The sequence below is a fragment of the Drosophila yakuba genome, chromosome X, assembly GCF_016746365.2.
Source record: "Drosophila yakuba strain Tai18E2 chromosome X, Prin_Dyak_Tai18E2_2.1, whole genome shotgun sequence".
In the NCBI taxonomy this organism is placed as follows: Eukaryota; Metazoa; Arthropoda; class Insecta; order Diptera; family Drosophilidae; genus Drosophila; species Drosophila yakuba.
In genome coordinates, this window is record NC_052526.2 from 13414612 (window position 1) to 13441837 (window position 27226).

The 27226-nt window shown below is 42.6% G+C and overlaps 5 protein-coding genes across 6 annotated transcripts; 4 read left to right on the top strand and 1 right to left on the bottom strand.

The window, feature by feature from the left end:
* The first annotated feature begins 681 nt into the window (after positions 1-681).
* On the top strand, positions 682-1679 carry LOC6525309. Its single transcript, XM_002101109.3, has one exon. It carries the CDS (start codon positions 834-836, stop codon positions 1548-1550), a length of 717 nt encoding a protein of 238 aa, XP_002101145.1. The 5' UTR covers positions 682-833; the 3' UTR covers positions 1551-1679.
* A 2087-nt stretch (positions 1680-3766) lies between these two features.
* On the top strand, positions 3767-12647 carry LOC6525310 (T-box transcription factor TBX2). The gene is made up of 7 exons (XM_002101110.4): positions 3767-4798; positions 7358-7728; positions 7797-8029; positions 8099-8255; positions 8369-8530; positions 9808-9875; positions 10973-12647. The coding sequence occupies exons 1-7, from the start codon at positions 4633-4635 to the stop codon at positions 11964-11966; spliced, it is 2151 nt and encodes a 716-aa protein (XP_002101146.1). The 5' UTR covers positions 3767-4632; the 3' UTR covers positions 11967-12647.
* Positions 12648-18696: 6049 nt separating this feature from the next.
* Positions 18697-19867, top strand: LOC6525311 (uncharacterized protein F58A4.6). Its single transcript, XM_002101111.4, has 2 exons — positions 18697-19343; positions 19407-19867. The coding sequence occupies exons 1-2, from the start codon at positions 18960-18962 to the stop codon at positions 19677-19679; spliced, it is 657 nt and encodes a 218-aa protein (XP_002101147.1). The 5' UTR covers positions 18697-18959; the 3' UTR covers positions 19680-19867.
* Positions 19868-20165: 298 nt separating this feature from the next.
* Positions 20166-24046, bottom strand: LOC6525312 (bleomycin hydrolase). 2 transcript variants are annotated; one of them, XM_015190745.2, is made up of 5 exons: positions 23823-24046; positions 21297-22180; positions 20757-21232; positions 20567-20687; positions 20166-20496 (listed from the first exon to the last, which is right to left on the bottom strand). In XM_015190745.2, the coding sequence occupies exons 1-5, from the start codon at positions 23824-23826 to the stop codon at positions 20281-20283; spliced, it is 1701 nt and encodes a 566-aa protein (XP_015046231.1). In that variant the 5' UTR covers positions 23827-24046; the 3' UTR covers positions 20166-20280. The 2 variants fall into 2 exon arrangements, with proteins under 2 accessions (XP_015046231.1, XP_002101148.2); XM_002101112.3 differs by having other exon boundaries at positions 21297-21940; positions 23823-24045.
* Positions 24047-24335: 289 nt separating this feature from the next.
* LOC6525313 (mitoguardin) lies at positions 24336-27226 on the top strand. The gene is made up of 3 exons (XM_002101113.3): positions 24336-24875; positions 24941-26134; positions 26195-27226. Exons 1-3 carry the CDS (start codon positions 24801-24803, stop codon positions 26501-26503), a joined length of 1578 nt encoding a protein of 525 aa, XP_002101149.1. The 5' UTR covers positions 24336-24800; the 3' UTR covers positions 26504-27226.

The following is a 27226-nucleotide window of genomic DNA, read 5'->3' on the forward strand; positions in this document are numbered from 1 at the left end:
ATCCCCATACCGATTCCCATTCCCAATCCGAGACAGAAACAAACCCAAACCAGAAGCAGAAGTACCAGTAGGAAAACCGGAAGCTCTCTGCGCAAATGAGGGGTGCATAAATGTGTCGACGCCTCCGAATGTTTGTCAATTACTTTTCACGGCTCGCTTTTCCGGGTGCCTTTTCCTTTTCCATTTCCATGCCCATTTCCATTCGATCGAACTGCCAGCGCGGAAATAGCTTCAGTTTGTTCCAAAATATTTAGAGCTACCTACTTGGAAGTATATAGATACATATATCTTTCAGATTTCTAACTATGAGCTACATACAATAATAGCTGTTTAAGTATTTGTTTAAGTATTTGCTTGTAACTTGTGTTATTTACTCATTATTTTTAATTATATATATATTTTAATTATATTAATTTAATTATTATATATTTTTTCTAGCACAAAAAATGATGCCAACTTATTACAGATTATTATTATTGCCTTCTGGCTCTCATGATTTGTATCTTTTAGTTCGTATCTTTTGGTTTTGCCACAACTTTGTTACCATAAACCAGTTGACTTCTTCACCTGAGTTATGTACATATGTTCCTTCATTTATCAGCGGGATACTCTGTTTTTTTCTAATAAACTTTGAACTAAGGAATAAGTAAAAAATACAATTGACATAAGGTTGCCATGACTTTACATTCAAGGAGTTCCAGAGGCAAACTTCTCCAAATCGGACTTGACCTGGCAACACAGAGCTTGTGTATTAAAACGAACATAACCCGAGTTAACTAACCCTCCACCAGCACTATATATATACACATATATCCCCATAGTCAAGGATCAGGATGCGGAAGGTGCAGGTCCTGGTGCAGACGCGCGATGGACGGAAGACCGTCTACGAGGTGGATCGCTTTGGAACGGTGGGCAGTCTGAAGACGCGGATTGGACGCGCCATGTCCGTGCCCATGGGCTTTAGCCGGCTATCGTACAAGGGTCGCGTGCTGCCCAATCAGAGTGTGCTGGAGGATGTGGGCGCCAACAAGATGTCCACCCTGGATCTCAGCTGGGAGCCGGTCGTCCTAACGCCCAAACAGTTGAGCGAAAAGGAGAGCGAATGCGGCAAAATCGAGGGCTATGGCCAGATGGTCAGAACTGGTGGCCTCATGCAGACATTGGGCAGTTTCCAGGATGCGGATGCCGTAGCACCCAACGGTGGCATAGTCAATAATGGACCAACAACGGATGACTCCAGTCCGCGGCCACTGAACGCGGAGGATGAGCTGGAGGAGGAGCTGGAGGATCAGGACATGAACTGCGCATCTTCCGATGGACTCGATTTCTTTGCCATTCAGCCGAGCTTCAAGAAATCCGATGACTTACTGGCCAAAGGCCAACGAGAGATGGCGCCATTGGAGACACCAGAGACACCAAAGACACCAGAGACACCAGAGACACTGAAGCCACCAGAGCCACTGAATCTGGCCAAGAATGTGGAGAAATGTGCCGCAACCAAGGCGCCCGTTCACAAGAAGAAGGGCAAGAAGAACCGCAAAAAGAAGTAGACTGTTGTATATTTTTTTTTTTTTCTTGATTGTCAATTCGAAATTCCCTCGAAAGCAAGCGATTTTCAACCTTTGATTTGAAATCTAAATTTGCGTTAACAGCAAAACTAATAAAAAAAAAAACCTCGATAGCTTTTCTTTTCGTATAGCATTTCGATATAATTGAAATTTAGTTAATACCACCACAATTTGTGAATCATTTAAAGCAATTCCATTTCATAGCCTAAATTGTTTACACTCGAAGGAAATAATTAACGACTAATGGCATGGCCAATGCCATAACAATTTCTCAAAATTTATGAATTATTTATGGACTGCATTGTGCGATGGCCTGCGAACTGAGAAATGCCAAAAAAAAAAGTAAACGAAACAACTGCGAGAACGTAGCCACTTAACTCAAAATAATTGTAAACAGTGCGGCAAACGAAAATCAAGGAAAACCATTTCAACCATTTCAACCATTTCAACCATTTCAACCATTAACCATTTCAACCATTAACGAGCAGTTCCGTAAATCCTGGCCGCAACTGGATGCGTAGATTTACAATTATACTCGTATCGCATCGCATAGAAGGGGTAAACAAATCGCTTCACTTGGAGATCCCGTATACCACGTACACATATGTATGTACCAGGTACTACACACTATATACAGGGTATGGAGGGTATATATGGGTGTGCATGTACACTGGTATACCGCTAATTGAATGGCCGTGGCTGATGAAAAGCAGACGCACCGCGTTAAACGGGCTCTTTCACTTTGATCGGTCCAGTTTCCCAGTTTTCCCGCTTTCCCGGACTTCTACTCATTCTAATGGCCAACAGACGCCATTTTCGTGGAGCTGCGGCACCTCTGCCCATCTCACACCCTCTCGCTGTGGCCCCCACTACACTGAGCGCAAAAACTATATCATACTCATTATATACTTATACATAAATATCATGGAATATATTATAACTACAGCGAAAATAGTGATTTTTTGGTAGTAAGTAATATATATGTTTTTCAACCTCTTAGTTCCCAAGTTTAGTAAACATAAAGTTGGCATTAATTAATATATTAATAACCATATTTAAACCAACTAATTAACCTTTTAAAAACTTTAAATTTTTCATGTATTTTTAAGTGTGTAAATCATTTTCTCCGTGAACCTTTTCGCCGTCTTAATATTCCGTTTTCCTTTTTACGGTTTATTTAGTGTCGAGGTTATGGCGCAATTTGTATTTATGGCCAGCAGCAGCACCACTACCACCACCACCATCGGCTGCACTGCAGCATTGAGCAGAGCACGGCGGTATCCACGAGCACCGCCAGCAGCCAGCACCACCATGTGGCCACCATTGGCAGTCCAATTAAAAGCGCTTTCCAAATGAGGCGCATGACTCAGGTCAGCCACCCACTCCGCGGACCACGCCCACTGCTCGGCGCCCCCCGGCAGAAGTAAGCAAAATGCGGGATCACCTGCTGCTCCTCCTCCTGCTCCTACTCCTCCTGCTGCTCCTTCTCCTCCAGCTCCTTCTGCTCCTCCTCCTCCTCCTCCAGCTCCTCTTTCTGGTCAGAGGCCACGCCCCGCCAAGAAAAAGAGAGAAGGAGAGAGGATCTTGTAAACAGTGAGGCAGAAATTGGTGAAAAGCGCGGCGAGTACAGTAAACCATGCCCCCTAAAGGATAGTTCTAAATACACTCTATTTATTTAACATATTATGCAGAATATTATAATCAAAATAAGTTAGTAAAATATAAATATGTAGTGAGTACAAAGTAACTATAAAGTGAGATGCAATTTTTGGTAGATGGTTTCATATCCACCAAGCACTAAGCCTCACTGTGGCCACATCTGGTGAATGCCTGGCGGGGCACCCTACGCTCAGTTCTGTGCGGCATACGAGTGCTCCTCGGAGTGCAACCATCCACAGAGTACAACACATGTCGGTGCGATCCAAGGAGAAGGAGGAGGAGATAGAGGAGAAGGAGGAGATAGAGGAGAAAGAGGAGGAGTAGATAGAGGAGAAGGAGGAGATAGAGGAGAAGGAGGAGGAGGAGGAGAAGGAGAAGGAGGTGGCGGCTCACTGTGCGGCGATTGGTGGATCGATTGGTGTGGCTGTTGGGTCTAAATTTGGATGCTGCGCCCGGCGATTGGTGGACGGCTTCTGGGGGAGATGGCACAGCGTGCGATCTCTAGAATCTCGAGAATCTCGAGAGGCAGTGGTGCAGCTGGCCAGCAGCGGAGGCATCTCTCATTCGGCGGACCAGCGCTTGACGGAACGGATGTGTGCGTGATCGGTGATCTAGGCATCCATAGATCGCATTAAATCGTATTCGATTGTATCTGAACAGAACGGATCAGATCAGATATTGGTGCATCCGCGAGATATATGTAAACAGATAAACAGATAAACAGATACTAGATACTAGATACTAGATACGGATAATCAGTTCGCACTTGGCCGGAAGAAGGTGGCAATTGAGACAACTCAACGCTTTCTGCCCGCCGATTTGGATGGCAAACAAATAAAAGAAGTTCAAGTCAATCAATCAGCTAACAGCAAATCAAAAAAAAAACAGCAAAAAACAACAACAAAAAAAGAAAAAGTTCTATGAAATTTTCGCCAGTCAACGCGTTCGGGCCATAAAAACAATTCAAAGTGGCCAAGAAAAATAAAAAATTAAATAAATAAAAATAGGGAAAAAGAAAAAGAGAATTCATTTGATTTTTCATTCGATTCTCGAACTCGATCTCGATTTCGTTCTCGTTCTCGTTTCTGATTGACAACTGCGACTGCGGATTTTCGCACCTCCATATAGGCACTACTACTACTATTTTTTTTGCAGTGCACAGTGAGTGATAGAGTGAAAGAGTGAAAGAGTGATAGAGTGATTGTGTGTGGGTGCAATAAGCAAATTTGACAACTGCGCGAAAAACGTTCGAGATCAAAACAGCAAAACAACACAGAAAACAAATCAAACTGAGGCATAAATGGAATAAATGCGATTTCCTTTCTTCCACTCTGAGCAATCGCTTTATACTTAACCATATATCCATTACTATATACGATATATACTACCATCGATTCCCATTGCGATGACGCACCTGATGGGCCCCACTGAGTGCGCCAGCGCCATGATGAGCACCTCCATGCAGTTCCTGGACACCAGCCTGGCCAGCAGTGACTACAACTGCTACGCCAACGACTACTGGACATCGCCGTACATGAGCGGCGGACTCAGTCCCATGAAGCAGATCGAAGGTGAGTCCACACCTGGCCAACTGGCTAACTGGCTGGCTGGCCACCAGCTGGAGAGGATTGGGGGCACCTCTTTAGATATATTCAGATTTATTTCACAAAATACCATGTAAAGTTCAACTACTTCTTTTCATCTTGGGTTGCTATTTATCTTGGCACATATCTATAAGATTTCCATAGATACTCTCTGTATATCTAAACTGTATAGAACTTATTAAATTAGTTATTTATCAATTTATTTATCTATTTTTTTATCAATTTATTTATCTATTTATTTATCAATTTTTTTAACAATTTATTTATCAACTTCTATATCAATTTTTTTAACAATTTATTTATCAACTTCTATATCAATTTTTTTAACAATTTATTTATCAATTTTTTTTAACAATTTATTTATCAATTTATTTATCAATTTGTTTAACAATTTATTTATCAATTTATTTAACAATTTATTTTTCAACTTATATATAAATTTTGTTAACAAATTATTTATCAATTTTTTTAACAATTTATTTATCAATTTCTTTAACAATTTATTTATCAATTTATTTATTTATTTAAAATATCAATTTATTTATCAAATTATTCAAATAATTAGAATTCAAAGTTAAAATCAGCCATGAAAACAACTCATAAATATATCCATTAATATTTGCACAATTATCAAGTATCAGTTGCTATCTAAAGCACTTAAAAAGTCTTATTTTCCATTTGATTGTTTTATATTTTGTTTGCTGTTCAATTTGTTGAGTTATTTGAGCTGCAGAGCTGAGTTTTGGTATTTCACATTGGCATTGAATACATTTTCCATATCATTTGTCTGCCTGCAAGTGACCCAGAAAACTGAAATGAAACTGAAATGAAATCCGTTTCCGATGGAGCAATTAGCAAAATACACCGAGCATGGCACAAATAAATAGCGGCGGCACAAAGAAAAAGAAGTCTGAAAAACTGAAAAGCTGAGAAGTCTGAAAAACTGAGAAGTCTGAAAAACTGAAAACCAGAAAACCAAAAAACCAGAGAACCAGAAAACCCAATCAATTAGCTCAGAATTCCCGGATCCCCGAGATTTCAAGTGGCATTTCTCCCGTTTTTGTTGTTGTTTGATGTTGTGTGTACTGTGTGACAGAAAAACGATTTGTTGTGCCAAACGTTAATTGATTTTAGAATTCATTCGTGCAGCGCAAAATGCCTGAAAAAAAACCAAAAAAATCAAAAAAAAAATAGTAGAAAAAAGGGGAAGCATTTAGCGATAAAAAGGTGACCTGTCATGGGTCATTCGTGGCATTGGCAATACTCGCAACTCTGCAACTTTGCAACTCCGCGAACACCGAGACGGTGACAATTAATTGCAGTACATCCCATCCCATCAGATCCCATACCACACCATACCATACGATCCTATAGGCATCCCCCGAAAAGGGGAGATCCTAAATTTAGAGCGGGCAACTCAATCAGCAGCCGCCGCGCAGAGACGCCTCTTTTATAATTGGACATGTTGTCCCATTTGCCCGAAACTCGAAACTCGCAACTTGCAACACGCAACTTGCAACATAAAAAGTCGGCTCATTATATGGCGCATTATGTGGTATTACATCAAGTGATATTACAAGACTCCTTTAATCAGAATTCATAACTCAGAAGTAAGAAATCAGAAGTAAGAACTCAAAACTCAGAACTAAGAACTAAGAACTAAGAATTGAAAACTCAGAACTCAGAAGTAAGAAATCAGAACTGAAAACTCAGAAGTAAGAAATCAGAGCTCAGAACTCAAAACTCAGAAGTTTGCGCCTGCGTGGCGTCTACGTGTTGCTTCTGCCCCACTTCCCCATTTAAATCGCATAAATCACATTAAATATGAAATTAGCAAATCCCAGCGGCTATATATAAAACCCATTCACTTGCCGTAGAATGTGTACGCGGTACGTGTTTGATTTATAGTCGCATATTCAACGCCCATTTGTCAGGAATATGCGAATAGCGACTTGAATTGAGATCTCTTCATTATTTATTAGTTTCAATTTTCATTGAGTTAACTGACTTAATTAGTATATCGGTATACTTTGCGTATCAAATTCACACTTCTATTAAACTTCTATTAGTTTAAACTTTAAGTTGAACGCTTGAAGTTGAACGCTTTAAGTTGAACGCTTTAAGTTGGACCCTTTAAGTTGAACCCTTTAAGTTGAACACTTTAAGTTGAATGCTCTAAGTTGAATCCCTTTAGTTGACTGCTTGTAGTTGAACACTTTAAGTTGAAGGCTTGTAGTTGAACACTTTAAGTTGAAGGCTTGAAGTTGAACCCTTTAAGTTGAACCCTTTCAGTTGAACACTTTAAGTTGAATGCTTAAAGTTGAACCAAAGACATTATAATATTATATTATTATATTATAATGTCTTTGGTTGAACCCTTTAAGTGGACTGCTTGAAGTTGAACTCTTTAAGTTGACCCCCCAAGTTGAACACCTTAAGTTGAAAGCTTTAGGTTGAAAGCCCTAAGTTGAATGCCTCCTATAAGCTTAACCGCCACTTAAACACAAACTCACTGGTTCACTGCAGCCTGCATCCAGACGGCTGGCAAGGATCGCAGCTCGTACAAGCCGCTGGAGCAGATCGACGCCAAGTTAGCGGACATCGAGACGCACAGTACAGGCAGCACTGGCACCGCGAACAGCAGCAGCAGCAGCAACAGCAGCAACAGTGGCATCTCGAATGGCAGTTGCCAGGAACAGACGTCGCACGATTATGCCGGCGGCAACAGTGAAGCCTCGATGGCGCCAACCAACACAGCCACGGCGACAGGAGTCAGTGGCGGAGTCAGTTCATCGGCGGCAGCCAAGAAGTTCAAGGGGCAGCACAAAAAAGACAGCAACCACACAGCGGAGAACAGCGGTACAGTGAAGCCCAACAGCCACAGCATCGGCAAAGGGGTAAGTACAACTAAGAAATACAAATACTGGATGACTTAAAGTCGAATGCTTTTCCGCTGGGCATCAAGGAAGCGGAGCCAGTGCATCCATCGCTGGCCCAGGCCATCGTGGTGCTGGAGACGAAGGCGCTGTGGGATCAGTTCCACGCCCAGGGCACCGAGATGATCATCACCAAGACGGGCCGTCGCATGTTTCCCACCTTTCAGGTGAGGATCGGCGGCCTCGATCCGCACGCCACCTACATCTGCATGATGGACTTTGTGCCCATGGACGACAAGCGCTATCGCTACGCCTTTCACAAGTGAGTAAATACCCTGGAATCGCTTCGATCTAATTACCATCATTCCAATGTCCACTTCATTCTACGCAGCTCCTGCTGGGTGGTGGCTGGCAAGGCGGATCCCATTTCGCCGCCCAGGATCCATGTGCATCCCGACTCCCCGGCCGCCGGCTCCAATTGGATGAAGCAGATCGTGTCCTTTGACAAGCTGAAGCTCACCAACAACCAGCTGGACGAGAATGGTCATGTGAGTGCCTTCAGCTCCTCGCTCTCTATTTATTTGAATATATTATTTATTATCTTATTTCATTGTTTTAATTTGTGCCTTTAATTGGCATTGTATTTCCTATGCACTTGCAGATCATTCTGAACTCAATGCACCGCTACCAGCCGCGTTTCCATCTGGTGTATCTGCCGCCGAAGAACGCGTCCCTGGATGAGAACGAGCACTCCAGCCACTTTCGCACCTTCATCTTTCCGGAAACGAGCTTTACGGCCGTAACTGCCTACCAAAACCAGCGGGTGAGCACTAGATATTCACTGCTTTCAATGCGAAATGATCACTTTCAAATCAGAGATGCAGAGTTGGTCCATCTTGTGGTTTTTATAGGGTATAAAGGGTATACTAGTTTGGAGTATATTTATTCTTGATCAGAATCAATCATGTGATCAATGATCTGGCCATGTCCGTCTGTCTGTCTGTCCGTTTGTCTGTCCGTTTGGCTGTCCGTATGGCTGTCCGTATGGCTGTCCGTATGGCTGTCCGTATGGCTGTCCGTCCGTATGAACGTCGAGATCCCGAGAAGCTAGAGAGTTGAGATTAAGCACACAGTTCTCAGAGACATAGTTTGTTGAATCCACTTGCTGAGTAACGGGTATCAGATAGTCGCTCTTGTTTGTCTGCGATATTATCAAAAGCCCATCTGTGTGTTTCGTTGACTTGCCCCATTCCCACTAATTGCCCAATGCAATTCCACTCGGCATTCGACTGAATCATTCCCTGGCATTTCTTTTGCATTCCTCGGCATTTCTTGGCATTCCAAACGGCAAGAGGCCGCGACCATTTTGTGCCATTTCGGCCTTATTGTTTATGTTTTTCCCATAATTTATAACAAACGGCGGCCAAAGCTCGGAACCCCATTCCACTGCGAACCGAAACAGCAGCACAAATACATTTGATTGTATGTATGTGGGAAGAGCGTGTGCTCGACCAAGCAGATACCCTATACTAAATGATGATTGAAACCCTTTAGATTCCACGTAAAATCAAGAAAGTAAAGCTACTACTTTACACTGCATTTTACCATGTTCTTCAAGGTTTTCAACGATTTTCCTTGGAAAAATCCACACAGAACACAGGTGCGCAGTGTTAGGGGTGCCTTGGTATCAGTTGTGCAGGTGAACCTCGTATCTAATCGCAAGTTGGATGGCAAAGTAGGGGAAACTCGCCATATTTATCATGCGTATAATTCATAATTCCAAACAGCGGTGGCAAAAGGGGGGGGAGGTGGGTGGAAATGGCTAAAAATATAGCTGAGACATGGTCGGGAAAGTATTTAAATTATTTATGCGCTCCATGTGGGTGTTAACACTTTTTCCAGCCGCCCTCGAATTTATCGCAAATCATTTTCACGGAATGCCGATGCCGCAGTTGTAAACATCTTCTATTTTTCTCTAATTTTTTGGGCATTTAATTTATTTGTTTGGCTTGCAATTTGTTTGGCATACTTTGCAGTGCAATAGAAATAATACAAATAATCTAAATATTTTGCAACATTTTTTTGCTGGCCATCTTGCAGGTGACACAGCTGAAGATCTCCAGCAATCCATTCGCCAAAGGCTTTCGGGATGATGGCACCAACGATGTGTAAGTAGATTCTATTATACATTAATTTAGATAATATTTTAAACATTTTTTTGAGCCATATTTATGTACTATATCTATGAAACTATATAATTGTGTGCCAATTGTTTTGTTGCTTCATTTGTCAGCGAAAAAGTAATTTTATGCATTGTGAAACTAGATACAAAAACATGTGCTTGAATTTGTCCCAGATTTTTTGACACACGCAATTAAAAGTGTACATAACATAATAATAGATAGTATAAATAGTATTAACAAAAATGCAGCAGGTGATTTTGGTTCGCTTGAATATACATATAAACTAAACAAATGCGAGTAGCATAAATTTGAATGTGAAATAATAATAACAAATGATAGACAAATTGACCCACTTTCGAATGACGGCAATCTTGAGAGTCCCACAAACTTGAGATACCAACCCAAAACGCCAGAAGTCCAAGTGGAACTAGACATCTAGACATTCGGTCGACGTGCGGCGGCATAGAGATTCCCGGAAAATATTGAAAATCTGTAAATAACGCAAGCATAACTCAAAAAACAAAAGAACTTCAAAATGCCGAGGATGTCGAGCTGCAATGCAAATGAAAATCGAATGAAATGAAATGAGTTGGTAGTGGGTATTGGGTATGAGATATGGATATGGATGTGGAAATGGAAATGGGACTACTGATGATGATGGTGATGGGAGGACTGACAGATGTGCCGGCGGCATAAACAATTTTTTTTCGGGGGGCTTTTCATATTTGTCGAACTGCAGGCCTCGACTTTTGTAGCATAGTGTAAACAAATCGACACTACGCGCGATTCCCAATTTTGTTTACGATCGTGAGGCGTGAGGCGTGCTTAGGGAACTTGTTTATTACGCCCAATACTTCAAATCATTTTCAGTTTCAGTTTTGTATTTTTTTTATACCAAACTTGTAGGGCATTGTTATTGTTATGTTACTAATATCTATAATATTTCCCATTTCTGAGAGGTATAAATTTAAGCTGTAAAGGCTGCAAACTATTCTATTAACATTCATGTAGTTTGTAATTTAGTTACATAGATATTCCTATAAAGTTGCTATTATTATTATTATTATTATTTGCCATTGCAGCACCACTGGCGCTGGCAGCAGCATGTCCTCCATGAGCCACGAAAGCCAGGCGCGCATGAAGCAGCAACAGCAACAGCAGCAGCAGCAGCAGCAACTGCAGCAGCAACAGCAGCAGCAACTCAAGGAGCGAGCATCAGCAGTAGCCAGCAACTTTAGCCTCAGTTGCAGCGAACTGGCCATTGAGCAGCAGCAGCAGCAGCAGCAGCAGCAACAGGGCGTCCTGCAGCTGCCGGCCACGCCCTCCAGCAGCTCCACCTCCGGCAACTCACCCGACCTGCTGGGCTACCAGATGGAGCAGCAACTGCAGCAGCAGCAGCAGCAGCAACACCAGCAGCAACAGCAACAGCAACATCAGTCCCAGCAGCAACATCTCCACCAGCAACAGCAGGCGAACCATGGCAACCATGGCAGCCATGGCAACCAGCAGCAATCGCTGCTCCAGCAGAGCCAGAATCACGCGCAGTATGGCAGCTACCATCATCATCATGCGTACCAGGCACAGGTGCAGCCACATCCCCTCACGCCGCACTCCAGCAGCTCCGCATCCCCGCCAGCAACTGCTGCAGCAGGTGCAGCAACAGCAACAGCAACAGCAGCAGCAGCAGCGGGAGCAGCAGCAGCAGCAGCAACAGCAGCGGGAGCAGGAGCAAGTGCCACATCAGCCACTCAGGTGATGACTGCGGCGAACATCTACTCGAGCATTGGACAGCCGTATGCCCAGGAGCAGAGCAACTTCGGCGCCATCTACCATCACAATGCGGCTGCTGCTGCCGCCGCCCACTATCACCATGGTCATGCCCATGGCCACGCCCACAGTCACGCCCACGGCCACGCCCATGGGCCGTATGCCAGCGCCTACGACAAGCTGAAGGTGTCGCGTCATGCGGCAGCAGCCGCCTATGGAATGGGCGCCACCTATCCAAGTTTCTACGGATCGGCGGCCCATCACCAGATGATGCGGCCCAATAGCTACATCGACCTGGTGCCGCGCTAGGTGGGAATGGGAGTCTGGAATCTGGAACATATTCAGCTAGGAATTTCTAAGCAATTAACACTTAACTTGCCTGTAAAAATGATGATTAAATGAAAATACTCTACACTTAGACTACGCCAACATAGCCAAAGCTATAAAATCTCATGCCAAAGATTCGTTCTAAAATCAAGAATCTATTTCCACAGGCAACTAGATGCCATATATATTATTTAACAATTATTGAAAAGCCTTTAATGTTGCAACATTCACAACAAAAACCAAAAAAAACTAAGTTTAAGAAGAGGAATTATTTTTTAGCAATCGCTTCAAATGCCTTCAATTAGAAACTTTAGTTCGAGGAATCTTATTCTTGATTTTAGAATTCAATTTGTTGGATTTCAAGTATTAGCAGCCAGAAAACCAAATATAAATGCAACAAGTATTACAAGTATTTCTACACCAAAACAAAATTACCATTACAAGTAAACAATTTTTTTTTTTTAATTTAGGCTTTAACTTAATCGATTTGTGTGTAACAGCAACATGAATTCATGTGAGCTGTAGTGTAATTTTAATATACATTTTTTTTGCTTAACACTTTAGTTAATGTTTTTTTTTTTTATCTATGTAAATAGAAGTACATATGTCGCTACATTTAAGAACTGCAACAGTTTCAAGCAATAAAAGCAATGGAAATTAAAACCGAAAGTCAAACAAAAAGAAAAACAGATGCATAAATTAACCAAACGCAATGGAATTTCATTTCAAGATTTCAAAATGGACGAAGTCAATTGGGAAATGGAAATGCCACGGGGGAAAAGCGATTATCCATTTACCATTTTGTTTATGCCATATAGCACTTTATCTCCATCTCGCTCAGCCGAACGTTTTTCCGCCCGATTTCCCGAGTTTTCCGTCTCTGTTTAAACAAACTGTGCCGCGGTTTTAATTGAGATAAACCAACGAAAGAGCAGCGCGGAAAACGGGCTGGAAAATGCGTTGGAAAATGGGGAAAAGGAGGAGTTGTACCTCCAAAAATGCACATATATCCATATATATCCTAAGATCTGAAGTTTGTCTTTTAAAAAGTTTCTTAAAACACAAAACATTAAAAGCATTTCGTATTTCGCATAGATAACACTTTTTAAAGATACTTTTAGAGGATTAAAAACCTTCGAAATTGAGCAGATTCCATACAGAGAATGTTTAGAGAAATCATAGAGAATTTATGGAGAAAAGCTACATGGAGATTTGGGGAGAAAGAGAGGGGGAGAAGAGAAGGGTAGAGAGATAGTCGCATCGAGAAAAAGGAAGCCATAAAATCGTATCTTGCATTTTCCAGCGCTTTGATTTCCCAGCGACTCCTCGTTTTGTTATCATTGCGGGTCCAACGACCCCCGAAATGAGTTTTCCACTTTTTCCACACCCCGATAAGTTTTTCCAACCCCCCCCCCCGCTCATCTTTACCCCTCCCCCTGCCGACGATTGACAAGCCGTTCGGATCGCAAGCCAATGGCACATCGATCCATCCATGGATCCATATCCATCCATGTATGTATATAGATATCTTATAGAACTGGCAGGCCATCGATCCACTGGACATGCATTTGATTGGCAAATGGGGCATTTGAGTTGGCTATGGGCTGTCATGTGCCAGTATTTAGAGGGTAGATAAAAGTCGGCGTATTAATTGGCCTCTGCCAGGTGTATTTTCGCCACTTTATTTGTGATTATTCATTCACAGGAACACCAAGACATTATTCATTATTCATTTACTTTAATAGCAAGCTATTGTTCATTATTCATTTACTTTAATAGCAAGCTTTTGATTATTATTTACTTATCTGCATACTAAGCTATTTTATTATTATTTATTTACCATGCATACTAAGCTATTTTATTATTATTTATTTATCTGCATACCAAGCTATTTTATTATTATTTATTTACCTGCATACTAAGCTATTTTATTATTATTATTTTTTTATCTGCATACCAAGCTATTTTATTATTATTTATTTACCTGCATACTAAGCTATTTTATTATTATTTATTTACCTGCATACTAAGCTATTTTATTATTATTTATTTACCTGCATACTAAGCTATTTAGTTTTTTATGGGCTGGCTGCTTAAACATTTTGATTAGAAATTGCTATCAAGTCTTGATCGATCAATTTCAAGACTAACCATTCTTTAGTGTGCTATGAATATTAGATGTATCTTTGAAAGGAGCAACCTTTGCTAGAGAAGTTTCCTACCTCTCCGCAAGTTTCGCTTCCCTTTCCCCACTAAACTCTATCCTATATGACACCATACCATATCATATCGTATCGTATCCATGCCCAAATACCCCGAACCACAAATATCCGTCGACGGCGACACATCTGTTTGTTCTCGTGCGTTTTTTTTCGTGTTTTTTCAGTGTGAAAATTGAATGCAAGTGATGAGAAATTTATGTTCTACTTGGTCGCCGCTCCACGGCGAATTGCATGCCAATTTGTTCTTATTTATGGCTACATGGGCTCTTATGCCCAGCATAGCTATGCCAGCAGCTATGCGACTATATCTACCACCAGATAGTATGTATTTGGTGTTATTAAATTCTAGACATGCTGCTCTTTGAAGCTGTGGCCCTTCTCGTATCTTGAAACACACAGATATTATAGGATATTAGTATGGGATATTAGTACTCGAGTGGCGGCTGGCCAAAGTTCACAATGCCGTACAATTAATTTTAGGCAACTCGCATCGTGTCACAATTTCCGTGTGACTAATGAATGTCGCATTTGATGGCTTGTCACAGTTTTTTTCCTTTTTTTCTTTTTGGATATTTGACTGGGGCGTGTGAAGTTGAGTTTTCAGTTAGTCAGTTTTTCAGTTTTTCACTTTTTCTGGGGCAGGTTAAACGTGAAACGTCGACCGAGTGACGTTACTAATGATAAGAAGGCCATGTGTCGCATGCTCCGCCGATCGTTCCAATCGATTAACTATATCTACACGGATATATATTCAATACATAGTTTTTTTCAGGTTTCCGCTGACTTTAAGCTTAAACAACACATATGAAACTATGAAAAGCCCGAGAAAAGTTATATCAAACTGAGTGATTCACCTGCATTCCAGTGATTCAATCACACATTTGAAAGTACACAAGTGACTAAGTTGAACCAGCTAAGAACTGACTAATGTCTTCCAACGATGAATTGCTCTCTACAGGGTGTCACCTGATACCCTGTATATGCACAAGACAAGGCCCAGCCATTCAGTTCAACCTGCAAAATGGGCACTTTTCATTTATCACTATCGCTTTATTTTTTTGTAACTTTTTGGTTAACTGATAAGTGGCATACTATGACGTACAATATCGCGTATAAGCGATGGCCCGACTTATATGCAGTGCTATCATTATGTGGTGATAATGGCCCATGGCTGGGGTGGACCGGATAAATTAGGGTGGCACTGCTGCGGGGACACTGGCCACTTGAAGTGCCATGAAATATGGCTGGCAGGGCGAAGGGATCGACTTGCTGCCACTGTAAAGTGAATGCTTTGAATATTTATTGTTGCCCGGCGCTGTGGTAGGTCCACTCTAGACACACACACCCCCACACACCCACACCCACACACACACCAGCACACACACATCTGTGACATTTGTTGCTGGGCTGTAGGTGTGTCGCCTGTCGTTTCCATCACTCGCCTGGTGTCGAATTGCTCGCTTTCCTCAGGAGACACTCTAAAAAAAAGCGAAAGATGCACGTAGTTTAGTCTAAAAAATTAATAAATAGCCTAGAAATTGATAAATAGTTTGACTGTCTTATTGTTAATTTAAATAAAATTAAAATACAATTGAAATCAAATTAAAATCAAATTAAAATCAAATTAAAATCAAAATAACATCAAATTAGAATAAAAATAAAATAAAATATAAATCAAATTAGAATAAAAAAAAAAATCAAATAAAAATCAAATAAAAATCAAGTTGAAATCAAAATAACATCAAATTAGAATAAAAATAAAATCAAATAAAAATCAAAATAAAATCAAATAAAAATCAAATTAAAATCAAATAAAAATCAAATTAAAATCAAATTAGAATAAAATAAAATCAAATTAAAATCAAATAAAAATCAAGTTGAAATCAAAATAAAATCAAATTAGAATAAAAAAAAATCAAATAAAAATCAAAATAAAATCAAATAAAAATCAAATTAAAATCAAATAAAAATCAACTTAAAATCACACTAAAATGTATTTTTATTTAAGCCCAATTAACCCAAGTTAAAAGTTAAAAGGCCGCATTTTGCGCACCTTAATTTATTTGAAATGAAATTGTTCTTCAACTTTTGCACTGCCAACCAGGATTTAAAAGGCAAGCGGGCATAAATAATATAATAATTAAAGTATTGTATATAATATAAGCATTTTCTCAGTGCCGTTTTGAAACAGTATGTGTTTGTTGTCATTTGTGGACTCTCTGGATTTTCGATACAAAAACGGGGCGCATCCGTGGCTAATCGCTTTGAAAGTGAAACCGTGTTTATGTTGTTGCCTACAATTTTCCGCTCTACGAGTTTTCCTCCTTGGATTTCCTGCTTTTCCGCCTAGCTGTTGTTGTTCTTGTTGTTGTTGCTGGCCGACACTTGAGGCTTTGTTTATGTTTTTCATAGATAGGATATATATTTACGGGGTATTCGTCCGCAGAATGGGTTCCTTTGAAATATTTGAAATATTTCGAAAAAAGAGCATTTAAAAATATTTTGTTTATATGCATGCATGTATCTTGATAAATTTGTTTATTAAGGTGATTAAAAGTCAGTGAAACTTTTATTTTTGGTACATTTACTGCAGCAGTAGCATTTTTTGCAGGATATCAGGAGTGCGACTATTGAACTCGAGTACTGCCTTTATTTTCGCCTTCTCAAGTGGACGAGCGAGCGAACCCGAAAAAGACAGTTCCAGGATGATCAGCGGAGGATGCGGCTGAGGGATTGGGATGCCTGGATGAGGAGTAGAAGCTGGAGACGAAGAAGCTGGAGGAGGAGTAGCTGGAGGAGGAGTAGCTGAAGGAGGAGGAGGCACACGGGTCATCCCTTTTGTGGGCACGCATGCGCGACTGTCGAGTGCAATTTTGACATATTGCTGACACGCCCACAAACAAATCTTTCCGTGGATCTGTCATTGCCCCTTGATGTTCACGGAGTTCCCTTCTCCTTTTTTCCGCTTTTTCCTTTCTTTTTTTTCTTTTGTGGACCAGAAACTCTTCTCCTTTTTCAACAGGCGCACGTGCTCCAAAGTGCAGCGAACACTACAATGTTGCAGTCGCTTAACGAAGCGTGAAAATTATGTCATAAAATTGCATGGAAATTGGAAATTGCCGCATTTCAGTAACGAATATTGCAATATATTTCAGTAACGAATATTGCAATATATTTCAGTAACGAATATTGCAATATATTCCAGCAACTATTCTATCGCAGCATTGCATGCGCCAACATTTGTTTAAATAAATGCATCCTTACATTTTGAATACCCCATGCAAGTGTATGGATGTGTCAAATAAATTTAACGATGCTGCTGCTGCTGGTGCAAATTATATTTTGATGGCTTGTGACCAATTAATATTACACAATGCGCATAAAGAATTGTGTGGCGATTTATGTATACAGATATACAGATATGTAGATATGTGCAGATGTAAGGGCCTCTTCGATTCAGCGGAAATTGGGCGCATAATTCACAAAAATGTCGTGCCATAAAAATCGTGCGAAGAAGAAGAAGAGGATATAGACGAAGGAGCCCGTTGGAGGAGGAGAGGATATAGTCGGGCGCACTTACCAAAATTAATGCCATCGATGACAACATAGCCAGCAACAATAAAAGGCAGCGGCCAAAAATAGCCACCAAAGCGAAGGGAAAATGTGAAGCAAAATGAAGTGAAATGAAATGAATTGAAATGGTTTAGTATGGTTTGGTAGGGAAAAAGGGAAAATCATGAATGGAAATGGGGTTTTTTTTTTTTTTTTGGGGGAGACGTGTGGGGACAATGTTGCCGCTGGCTGCACAATTATTGCCAACTGCTAACAGATTTGTGTTGGCACTGAGCAATCGAGGGGCGAAACATTTGTTTGATAATGATAATGGCCATGTTGAAGGCACACAAAAGATGCAGTTGCACTTCGGCGAAATTGAGTCATTTCCACGCGCAATTATTGCCACATGCAGCAGCGAGCTGTGTGTGAAAATTGGATCATTTTCGAAGTTAAATAGCGATTGCGAGTGCCATAACCATTTGAATGACGCGCCCAAATGGCTTCCACGGCGTGTGGATTGCAATCATCGATAGGTGTGGAACCTAATTTCAATTTCTAATTGGATAATTGGAAGTTAATACAAACGAAACTAATGTCAAAATTCTTGGAGGTGGTTTTGCAGCAATTGGTGTTGGAAAATGGAAATTTTGGATTTTGGGTCTTTTTGACAAATTTCACCTTTTAAAATAAGTGCCTTTTTAAATTCCGTATACAAGCAAAACAAGGTTAACGAACCAATTTAGTTAATAAGCTTCACATATCAATAATTATTTTTGGCTGCAAGAGTATTTTTGGCCAAGTTATGAAGATAAACTTCAAAGCAATTAACGTATTTTTCATGTCACCGAATTTGAAAACCGATACTTCTTGGCGCCAAATAGCATTCGTGCTGCCAGTGCTGCCAGATCCAAGCGATTGCGGTTTTTCTTGGCGCTCTGGTGGTGGGCACACTATTGTTATTAACAATTCCTTTTAACAAAAACATCCAAAACTATTGATGCAATGAAATTGCAATAGTTCAATAAAGACAGTCTATCAACAACTGGCTTTTCAGCTAGAAAAGACAGTGGAGAACAGCTGGTGACCCTCACCGGAAACCGAGTAACCTGTGGAATTCACCTAATATTTAGATTTTACTTACAATTTTTACACAAATTATACAACTTGTGGCGCTACCAACTGGCCTAGTACGCTCCCGATGTCGGATCCACTGATAATTTGCGTTTGCGACTACTGGCGGCGATGTCATTACCACAATCGTCCAAATTGTGAAGCCGGCGACGCGTGCCCAAAATCAAAACCACTGCGGAGGCTGTGCATCCAAGTGGATGCCATCAATGGGAATTACTACCTGCGCGAGTTTCTGCACCAGAAGGTACTGGCCCAGAGCCTCAGGCGCAACTATGGCGTCCAGCTGGTCTGGCTGCAGTTCGAGGCACCGCAAGAGGACACCATTGACTACAGATTCGCCGACATGCTGGCGCACACGCTGTGGGAGCACATCGAGGTGGAGCACCTCATGTCCTGGCTGTCCACACTGGGCGGCGGATTCTCCGCCCTTGGCGAGCAGTTCGAGCGATGTGTAAGTATTAATCGCAGTGCATCCACATCACATCACAGCTAATCTCACAAAACCATTTTTCAGGCGGAGACAGCTGGAAAGATCTCGCTGCAGCAGTTAAAGATTGGCCTGCGACTCGGCGATCCGTTCCTGCAGGCGCGCTGCAAGCTGTACTTCAGCATTTCGCTGATCCAGCGCGGTCAGCTGCGGACGGCGAAGCATCTCATCCGCAAGCAGTACGACTTTGCGAGAAGAAACGTGGAGAAGGATGTGCGTCTGATGCGGATGTGCCTGGGCATTTGGCAGCGACTTAGCTACGAGTACGAGCAGCGAAGAATGCGGAAGAGGCGCAACTGAGTTGGACTTGGAACCGCTGATTATTCCGATCAAAGAGCGAACAATTGTAAATTGTATTGGGGGTCACGATTCGAGTGTTCCGTGTTCCTTTCCTTTATTTTTTTGTAAGGAGAAAAGCAAATATTGTTTTCAATATATTTATTTAATATGTAATTGTATATACGTAAAAAATGCATTTACATTATTCATTTATTTCTCGTTTGTATTGTATATATATTTTCAACTGCCCGCTGCAAAATCAAACGTAATTCGGGAAGGGTTTAAACTGAGATATTTCTTTTACCTAAGCGCTAAACACAAAATTATTGTTTTTATAGAAGTGGACAGGGACTTGTGGGACTTGGACATGGGATTTGGACGAATTGGACGCGGATATATTGCATGTGCATACACCTTGAGGATCGGGGGATCTCGAAAAAAGGTGCCAACTGGCCAGAGAAGAAACAAAATAATGTACACAAAAACTGAAAGCCGTTAACTCGAACATTTGGATGCCGCTCGAAGATTGCTGCTCGTAAAGCTTTGTATATATTGTATTTAAATATATATATATATGTGTGGGTGTGTGGCGTGGCGTGGTGTGGTGTGGCTTGATGGCGACCTACTGTGCTAGCGTGCCCATGGGATCCCAGGCGGGCAGTACAATTGGATCCATGTCAAACACGCGCAGCACATCCTCGGGCACATACTTCTTGTCCACGACCACCTCGAATCCAAACTCCCTGAACCAGTCGGCGTTCATCACCAGATAGCCCTTCTCACCGCGATCCTCGCCCCACGAGTTCTCCACCCGCAGTTTCTGGGCAACGCCGCTCTTCTGCAATTCATATAAATTCATATTTAAATTGGTTATCAAGCGCATTACATGCTGGATAGGTGCTACTCACGTCCACGGAGACGGCAGTGAAAACCATGGCATGGGTCATCGCCGATTCGCCGAAAATCAGGCGATCTGCCTTGGAGAATGTCGTTTGTATGTCGATGTCGAAGACCAGCTTGAAATCGTGGCTACAAGGATAATCAATCGTTAATATTCAATTAGCAATATAAGCACATGAAAAGTCCGTAGACACTTACACGTCCACATCCTCGATGCCCTGCTTGGAGGCGAATCGCTTGCTGACCTCGCAGCCAAACCAAACGGCCTCGCCGGCCTTCAGGGACTTGGTGACAACGGCCAGGAGCAGCTCCACGGACTGATTGTTATACAGAACGGGTCGCCCACCAACCACGTTGCCCAGGCAGTCAACAGTGTATGCCTGATCATAGCTACTCGTCGGCCGTGGATCGGTGACCAGGCACACCTTGTCCTCCACATTGAAATGCGGCTTCACATAACGCTCATAGAACTCCAGCGAGCTGACGGGCCCGATGGACTGATAGTTCTTGCTCTTGTCGTAGTACTCCCAGGTGAAGGTCTCCGATGGAATGCCAAGGCAAATGCCCACCACCTTGTAGATCTCGGCCATCTGCTCCTGGATCTTGCAGGCGATCTCCTCCTCCGTGGGATTCTGGTCCAGCAGCACGCGCAGATTGCGGGCATACTCCCGTAGCTAAAATAGATAGTAAGCTATAGTATAGAATCAACAACAGCATAATATAACACTCGATTCTCACCTTGCTCTTCAGTATGGCATTCATTCGTATGCTGGACTCGCAGCTGAAGCTCTCGGGGAAGCATTTCTTTGGCATAAGGCCGTGTTTGGTTATCAGATTGACCAGCATGTCCCACTGCCCGCCATCGGAGGTGGGATCGAGGAGCAGGAAGGACACCAGCCGACCATCGACCTTCTCGCCGCGCTGTGCCGTCTTCACGATATTGTTGAGGAAGTAGTTGCAACGCTCGATCTTGTCCCAGTAGAAGAGGAAGGCCTGCGAGAACTCGAACTCGTCCAGATTGTAGTTCTTCATGAATGGCAGGCGGATGCAGTTGAGGGCCGCAAACAGCCAGCAGCGGCCGGAGCTCCTTTGATTGGTCACCGGTTTGCCCTCCGTTTCCACCTTGTAGTTGAACACATGATTGGTGGTCTCCAGTGCCTTCCTGGACAGGCACACATCGAAGGGATCCACGCGCGAGCAGACGTTCTGCGCCAGCAAATTCTTCGGTTCGCTGTAGAAGTTTTTGCGCCATTTTTCCAACAATTGATTGGTGATCGCGCTGGTCTCCTCGATCCTGTGCGTTGAGTTCTTACCACTATTGGCACTATTATTGTTGCCGACGGCACCGCCTGCACCGCCGCCGGATCCGCTGTTGTTGTCAGCTGCAAGTAAATGGGATTGGCAACGTGCGCCGGATATTGTTTGAGTTCGAACGGATTCGGTTGAATAGTACATCGCCGGCTCCTGCTGCTGCCGCATCCTGACTAGATTTATATTCAGATTCAGATTCAGAATTGGATTCGGATACGGATTTGGATTTCGATATGTATACGTATTTGGATCTTGAGTCAGTTTCGGGGAATTGATCTTGATCTTCGTCACCGCCCGCCTCACCGACCAAACTGTAGGATCGGATTACCCAGAAAAGAAACCGAAAGCGATAATTTTGTGGTGACGGTGCAGGTAAATTTAACAAACAAAATTTCAGAGCGGAACATTCAACAAATAACAAAACAATTTTGATAGCACAAACCGACTTGCGCGATTTGTCAGAATCTGGAAATGTGTTGATTCATAATAAAATCTGTGTATAGGTGTTGTGAAATATATGATAGGAAATGAAAGGCTACTTGCTTATTTTCATTTAGAAAATTTTTCCTTTTTAATTATCTATGTGAATTATTAGAATTTATTTATGTAAACGAAAAATACAGCTGAGCTATTGAAAATTTTAATTGGCAATGTCATATTTTTAGCATCGTACAGATGTTTTCCGTAAAACACACAAACAATTCAAATATTTTACGAGCTCTGGTGCACGATTGCCGACAAGGAGATTGGATGTGATAACAAAATTCTATGATAATGGCTCCAAACTTTCCAGAACGTTATGCCATTATAATGTGTGCTAAAGTATACGACGTGCATCATCTTATTAACCAAAGCTTTATTTTAGGCTTACAATTAAGATAATTCCGATAAGCAGAAATATATATGTAGATACGATTGTGCAGATACAAACGGTATCTTGAAGATGCAAAGATGCTTTCCAACCGAACCGAAATAGAACGCTTGTGACGCAATCTGTTGAAAACCTGGCAAAGATTGGGCATTACTTGCATTGTTTGCTACTTGCCCAACTTCCGGGGCTGCGCCCCAAAGCCAATGTGGGCGTGGCACAAACGCACAAAGACAGAAATGCAATGAGATGGGCCAAGAAGTAGAAAAAAAAAAAAAAAAAAAAAAACGAACAGCTGCGTTGCGGGGCCATTAACATTGGCATAACCATTATGCACTTTGGATTCCGCATCTCTTTCACTCATCTCTTTCGCCATTTACTCAGTGTGCTTTGTGTTTATTGTTTATCTACATACATACACATGTACATGCATATGTACACTTCCAGGTATTTGAAAATATGTGTGTGCATTTGTGCAAGTGCATGCGTGTGAGTGTGGGTGATGCTGATAAGCGAAGTTGACGGGTTAAAAGCCGTTAAGAAATGCCTGATTTAAACCGTTACGTGCGAAAGAGAGGGCGATGCAATTAAGCAAAACCAGTTTAACGGGACTCGCACACACATCAGTACATATGTATGTAGCGGGTGGGGAGCGATGGGACGAAGGCAAACGAGGAAGAAAGAAGAGGCGAAGAAGAGAGAGGGCAGGCAAAGTGCCGTTTTAACAGCTTTCGCAGAAAGCCGGCACAAAAACAATCTAAACAAACCAGAAAGAAAGAAAAACAACAAAAACCTGTTTGTCCAGTTTGGCAAACCAAAACCGGGGAAGAAAAAAAAACAAACAAAAATTTGGGTGAAATTTTACTTTCGTCTGGTTTTAATTTGTTTTTGTTGCTGGGGCGTCAGCAAAACTTCCATCTCTCTCTCCCTCTTCCTCTCCTGCACACACACACACACACACCCGCACAGCACAGCAACAACAAATAAAGAATGTCGCCGGAAATTAGTTTCACTTAAAAATGGTTAATTTTCACTGCAAGTAACTGCATTTTCTTCAAAACTCTACGTTGCGTTTATAAACTTACACATATTTAATGTTTTTTCTCCTTTCTTATGTGGCTTTACACTTGTTTTGATTTTCTAAGGTTACTTTGAATTTTGTTCGATCTAAATTTGAATGCCCTTCAGTTTTCCAAACTCCTGGCAACTGCTGGCTACTGCAAACGTATTATGCGCAATTTGGTTAATTTTATTTAATTTGATTTTATTTTGGTTTGGTGTGAAGTGTTTTTTTGTTCCTAGCAGTATGACCATGCAATAATACCTGTTTTATACCATCCGGCTTTCCGAAAAATATACTTTTAATACCACATGGGATTTTAAGCATACCAAACGATAACGCATAGCGACTAATATACCAATTTCTTAAAATTATTAACTAATAAAACATTAGCACCGTTTTTATGCACATTTTTTTTATAAATGAACTAAAAGTATAAGCGCATTGTTAATAAATACACAAAACTGTAACTGTTATATCGATCTGTTGGTCTGGCAGCGCCATTGGGCACTAGGCCTACCAAAAACCCACATGGCAACGCCCCAATCAGCTGGATCTTTTTGCCGCCGCGCTCTTCTCTTCGTAAAACGTTGTGATGCAATTTTGTTGTTTTCAGGCCTAAAAGTGAAAGTTACCACTGATAAGGGGCAGTGGATTGAGACTGCAACGTAACAACGATCTGTGGCGATCGCGATCCGCGTCAGCCAGGCGACGAGGCAACCGTTTGGGACCAGCCCCCAAAAAGCATCAGCAGTTCAATCTGCATTCCAAAGGGCGGCCGCACATGGAGCGCAGGGTCAAAGCCGCGCCAGAAAAGCAATACCACAACCAAGATAGCACCAGCCGATGAGCGGGCATCGAGGCGTGGGCGCAGAGGTCTAACCTCAAAGCACGAGCACAATCCTCAGCATCGGCACGATACTAATCCTTGCTGTTCACTCCATTCCCATTCTCGATTCCGAAGGATTTATCGGATCCACAGCGGAATCATTTTAGCCGCAGGATGCAGCGTGTCATGCCGGCATCCTGGACTAGCGGGGGCAGCCTGCTGCCCTTTCGCGTTTCCACCACCACAAAGGTGGGCTTATTTACCTAAAGTATTAATAAAGACTTCTCACTAATCACTCTCCAAATCCGCACCAGGTTGTGCTCTTCTCACTGACCGCCGGCGTTGCTCTGATGAGCGTACTCTCCCGATTTCTGCGGCGTCGCAAGCCACCGCGTCCGCCTCGTCGGGCGAGAAAGTACACGGGTCGGCGTAACCGCAACAGCATGCGCAGTCCGAACGACCTCATCTCAATAGCCGGATCGAAGGCATCGGCCAGATCGGGCAGTCCCGTGGGCTCCACACTGGCCTACTCGGATCGCCTGTCCATGGCCTCTGGCTCGATCGGTGTTGGTGTAATGGGCGTACAAAATGCCGGTCCTGGCAGCTCGGTAGTCACCCAACTGACGGCCCAACAGTTGGGCATGATGGGCATGGAGGCACTGGACACGGTGATCAACTTTTGGGAGGATGCCCTGGCGGCACACTACTCGCCCGGCGGTTTGCCCGCCCTGTTGACCACGGCGGAGGACTCCGAGTTCTGCCGTGAGATCCAAAACCTGCTGGAGATGGCCTACACGCTGCAGGAGCAGAGCGAACTGCTCTTCCTGGACCAGCGCTCGGTGCTGTTCCGCGAGGAGCATTCCATTGACGAGGCCGAGGAGGAGGCGGGCGAGACAGATGATGATCGGCGGTCGCGCAAATCCGGCAGCGTCCTCAGTCGCGCTGGTTCCGATCCGAACTTTGATTCCGCGGAGAGCTTTGCGTCCGCTCTCGACCAGGTGGCGGATCTGCGGGAGTTCGACGGCTTCATCGAGACCTCGTACGAAGAGTATCCGCTATTCCAGAGTGCCCTGAAGCACCACGATGAGTACACGGTGCCGTGTCGCACCATTCGGGCGGAGTTGATGCACTGCAGCACCGATACCGAATACCTAGCCAAGCTGCACTGCGTTCGGCTGGCCTTTCAGTTCCTGTTCAAGGATCCCGCGGTGGGCCAGTGGATCTGCGATTCTGGCCGGCAGATACTCACCGATCTGCTTTGTCTGGGCGATAAGGATACCAAGGAGTTTCTTGTGGGCTACGAGGACATGGTGAACTATCTGCATGACAGCAACAACTGGCCGTGCATCCAAATGGAGCTGGAGCAGCGCAATGTCAAGGCAATGACCTTCTACGACATCTGCCTGGACTTCATCATCCTGGATTCGTTCAAGGATCTAGATGCCCCGCCTGCCAGCGTCACAGCGGTGGTCCAAAATCGCTGGCTATCCAACGGATTCAAAGAGACGGTGGGTAAACTCACCTCACTTCTAGGCCAAATGTTAATCCCTATGTGCTTTTATTTCCAGGCATTAACCACTGCCGTTTGGTCGGTGCTGAAGGCAAAGAAGCGGATGCTAAAGTTCCCCAACGGGTTCATGTCCCACTTTTACGTGATATCCGAGCAGATATCACCGCTAATGGCCTGGGGCTTCTTTGGACCCAACGAGAACCTGCGCGACATCTGCCACTACTTCCGGGAGCAGCTGCTGGCCTTTCTGGGCGACATCTTCAGCTTCCAAAAGAGTCGCTTCACGACCATCGAGGAATTCTCGCAGGATGTGCTGCAGCACATGCAGACGCGCGTCAACAATATTGGCGTGAAATTTAGCCAGTAATTGGCGTTTACTTTAGCCTTCTATCCATACTTCTTGGACTCCCCTCTATACATTTTATTTACAAGCCCGTTTGGTTTGGTAGTTTTCCTAAGAGATGCTCCACAAGTTGACTAATTTTAAAGCCACATGCATTCAGCCACACACGACACACCAAATCCACGCATCGTCATTGTATGAATAAGCTGCATTTAAGTCGCCAAAACATTTGTAAAATAAAACTGTTTACCGCCCGCTCCGAGCGAAAATCCAGCTGCAATGCCTCCAATTGTTAAGTGGTGACGTGGATCCAGGTGACAGACACGCTGCATACCCTTTTATACTATGTTTTCCAGTGATAAATATGGTACACACACTGACAGCCACGCACAAAATATGCTACTTAAGTCGAGAATCAGACATGAACTAGTTATTTCATAACATTAAGACCATTTGTTAAAATCTTACTGAACTATACAACTTGAATGATATATCTGAGATTAATGGATATACCCATTTACTCATACTGTTTAAAAAGAAACTAATTATTTAATTAATTTTTGAGATTTTATATTCTCAAGACAATTCTTCAAACACTTTTGAATCGGTTAAATTACTTTATTTATACCACTAGCGACCAATCGTTCCTTCGCGTGATGAAAGTTAAAAATTTAATTAGTATCCTTGATTTTTGTAAACTTACTCTGAATTATGTGAAATATAGTGGTCAGATGCTAAGTAAAGAAA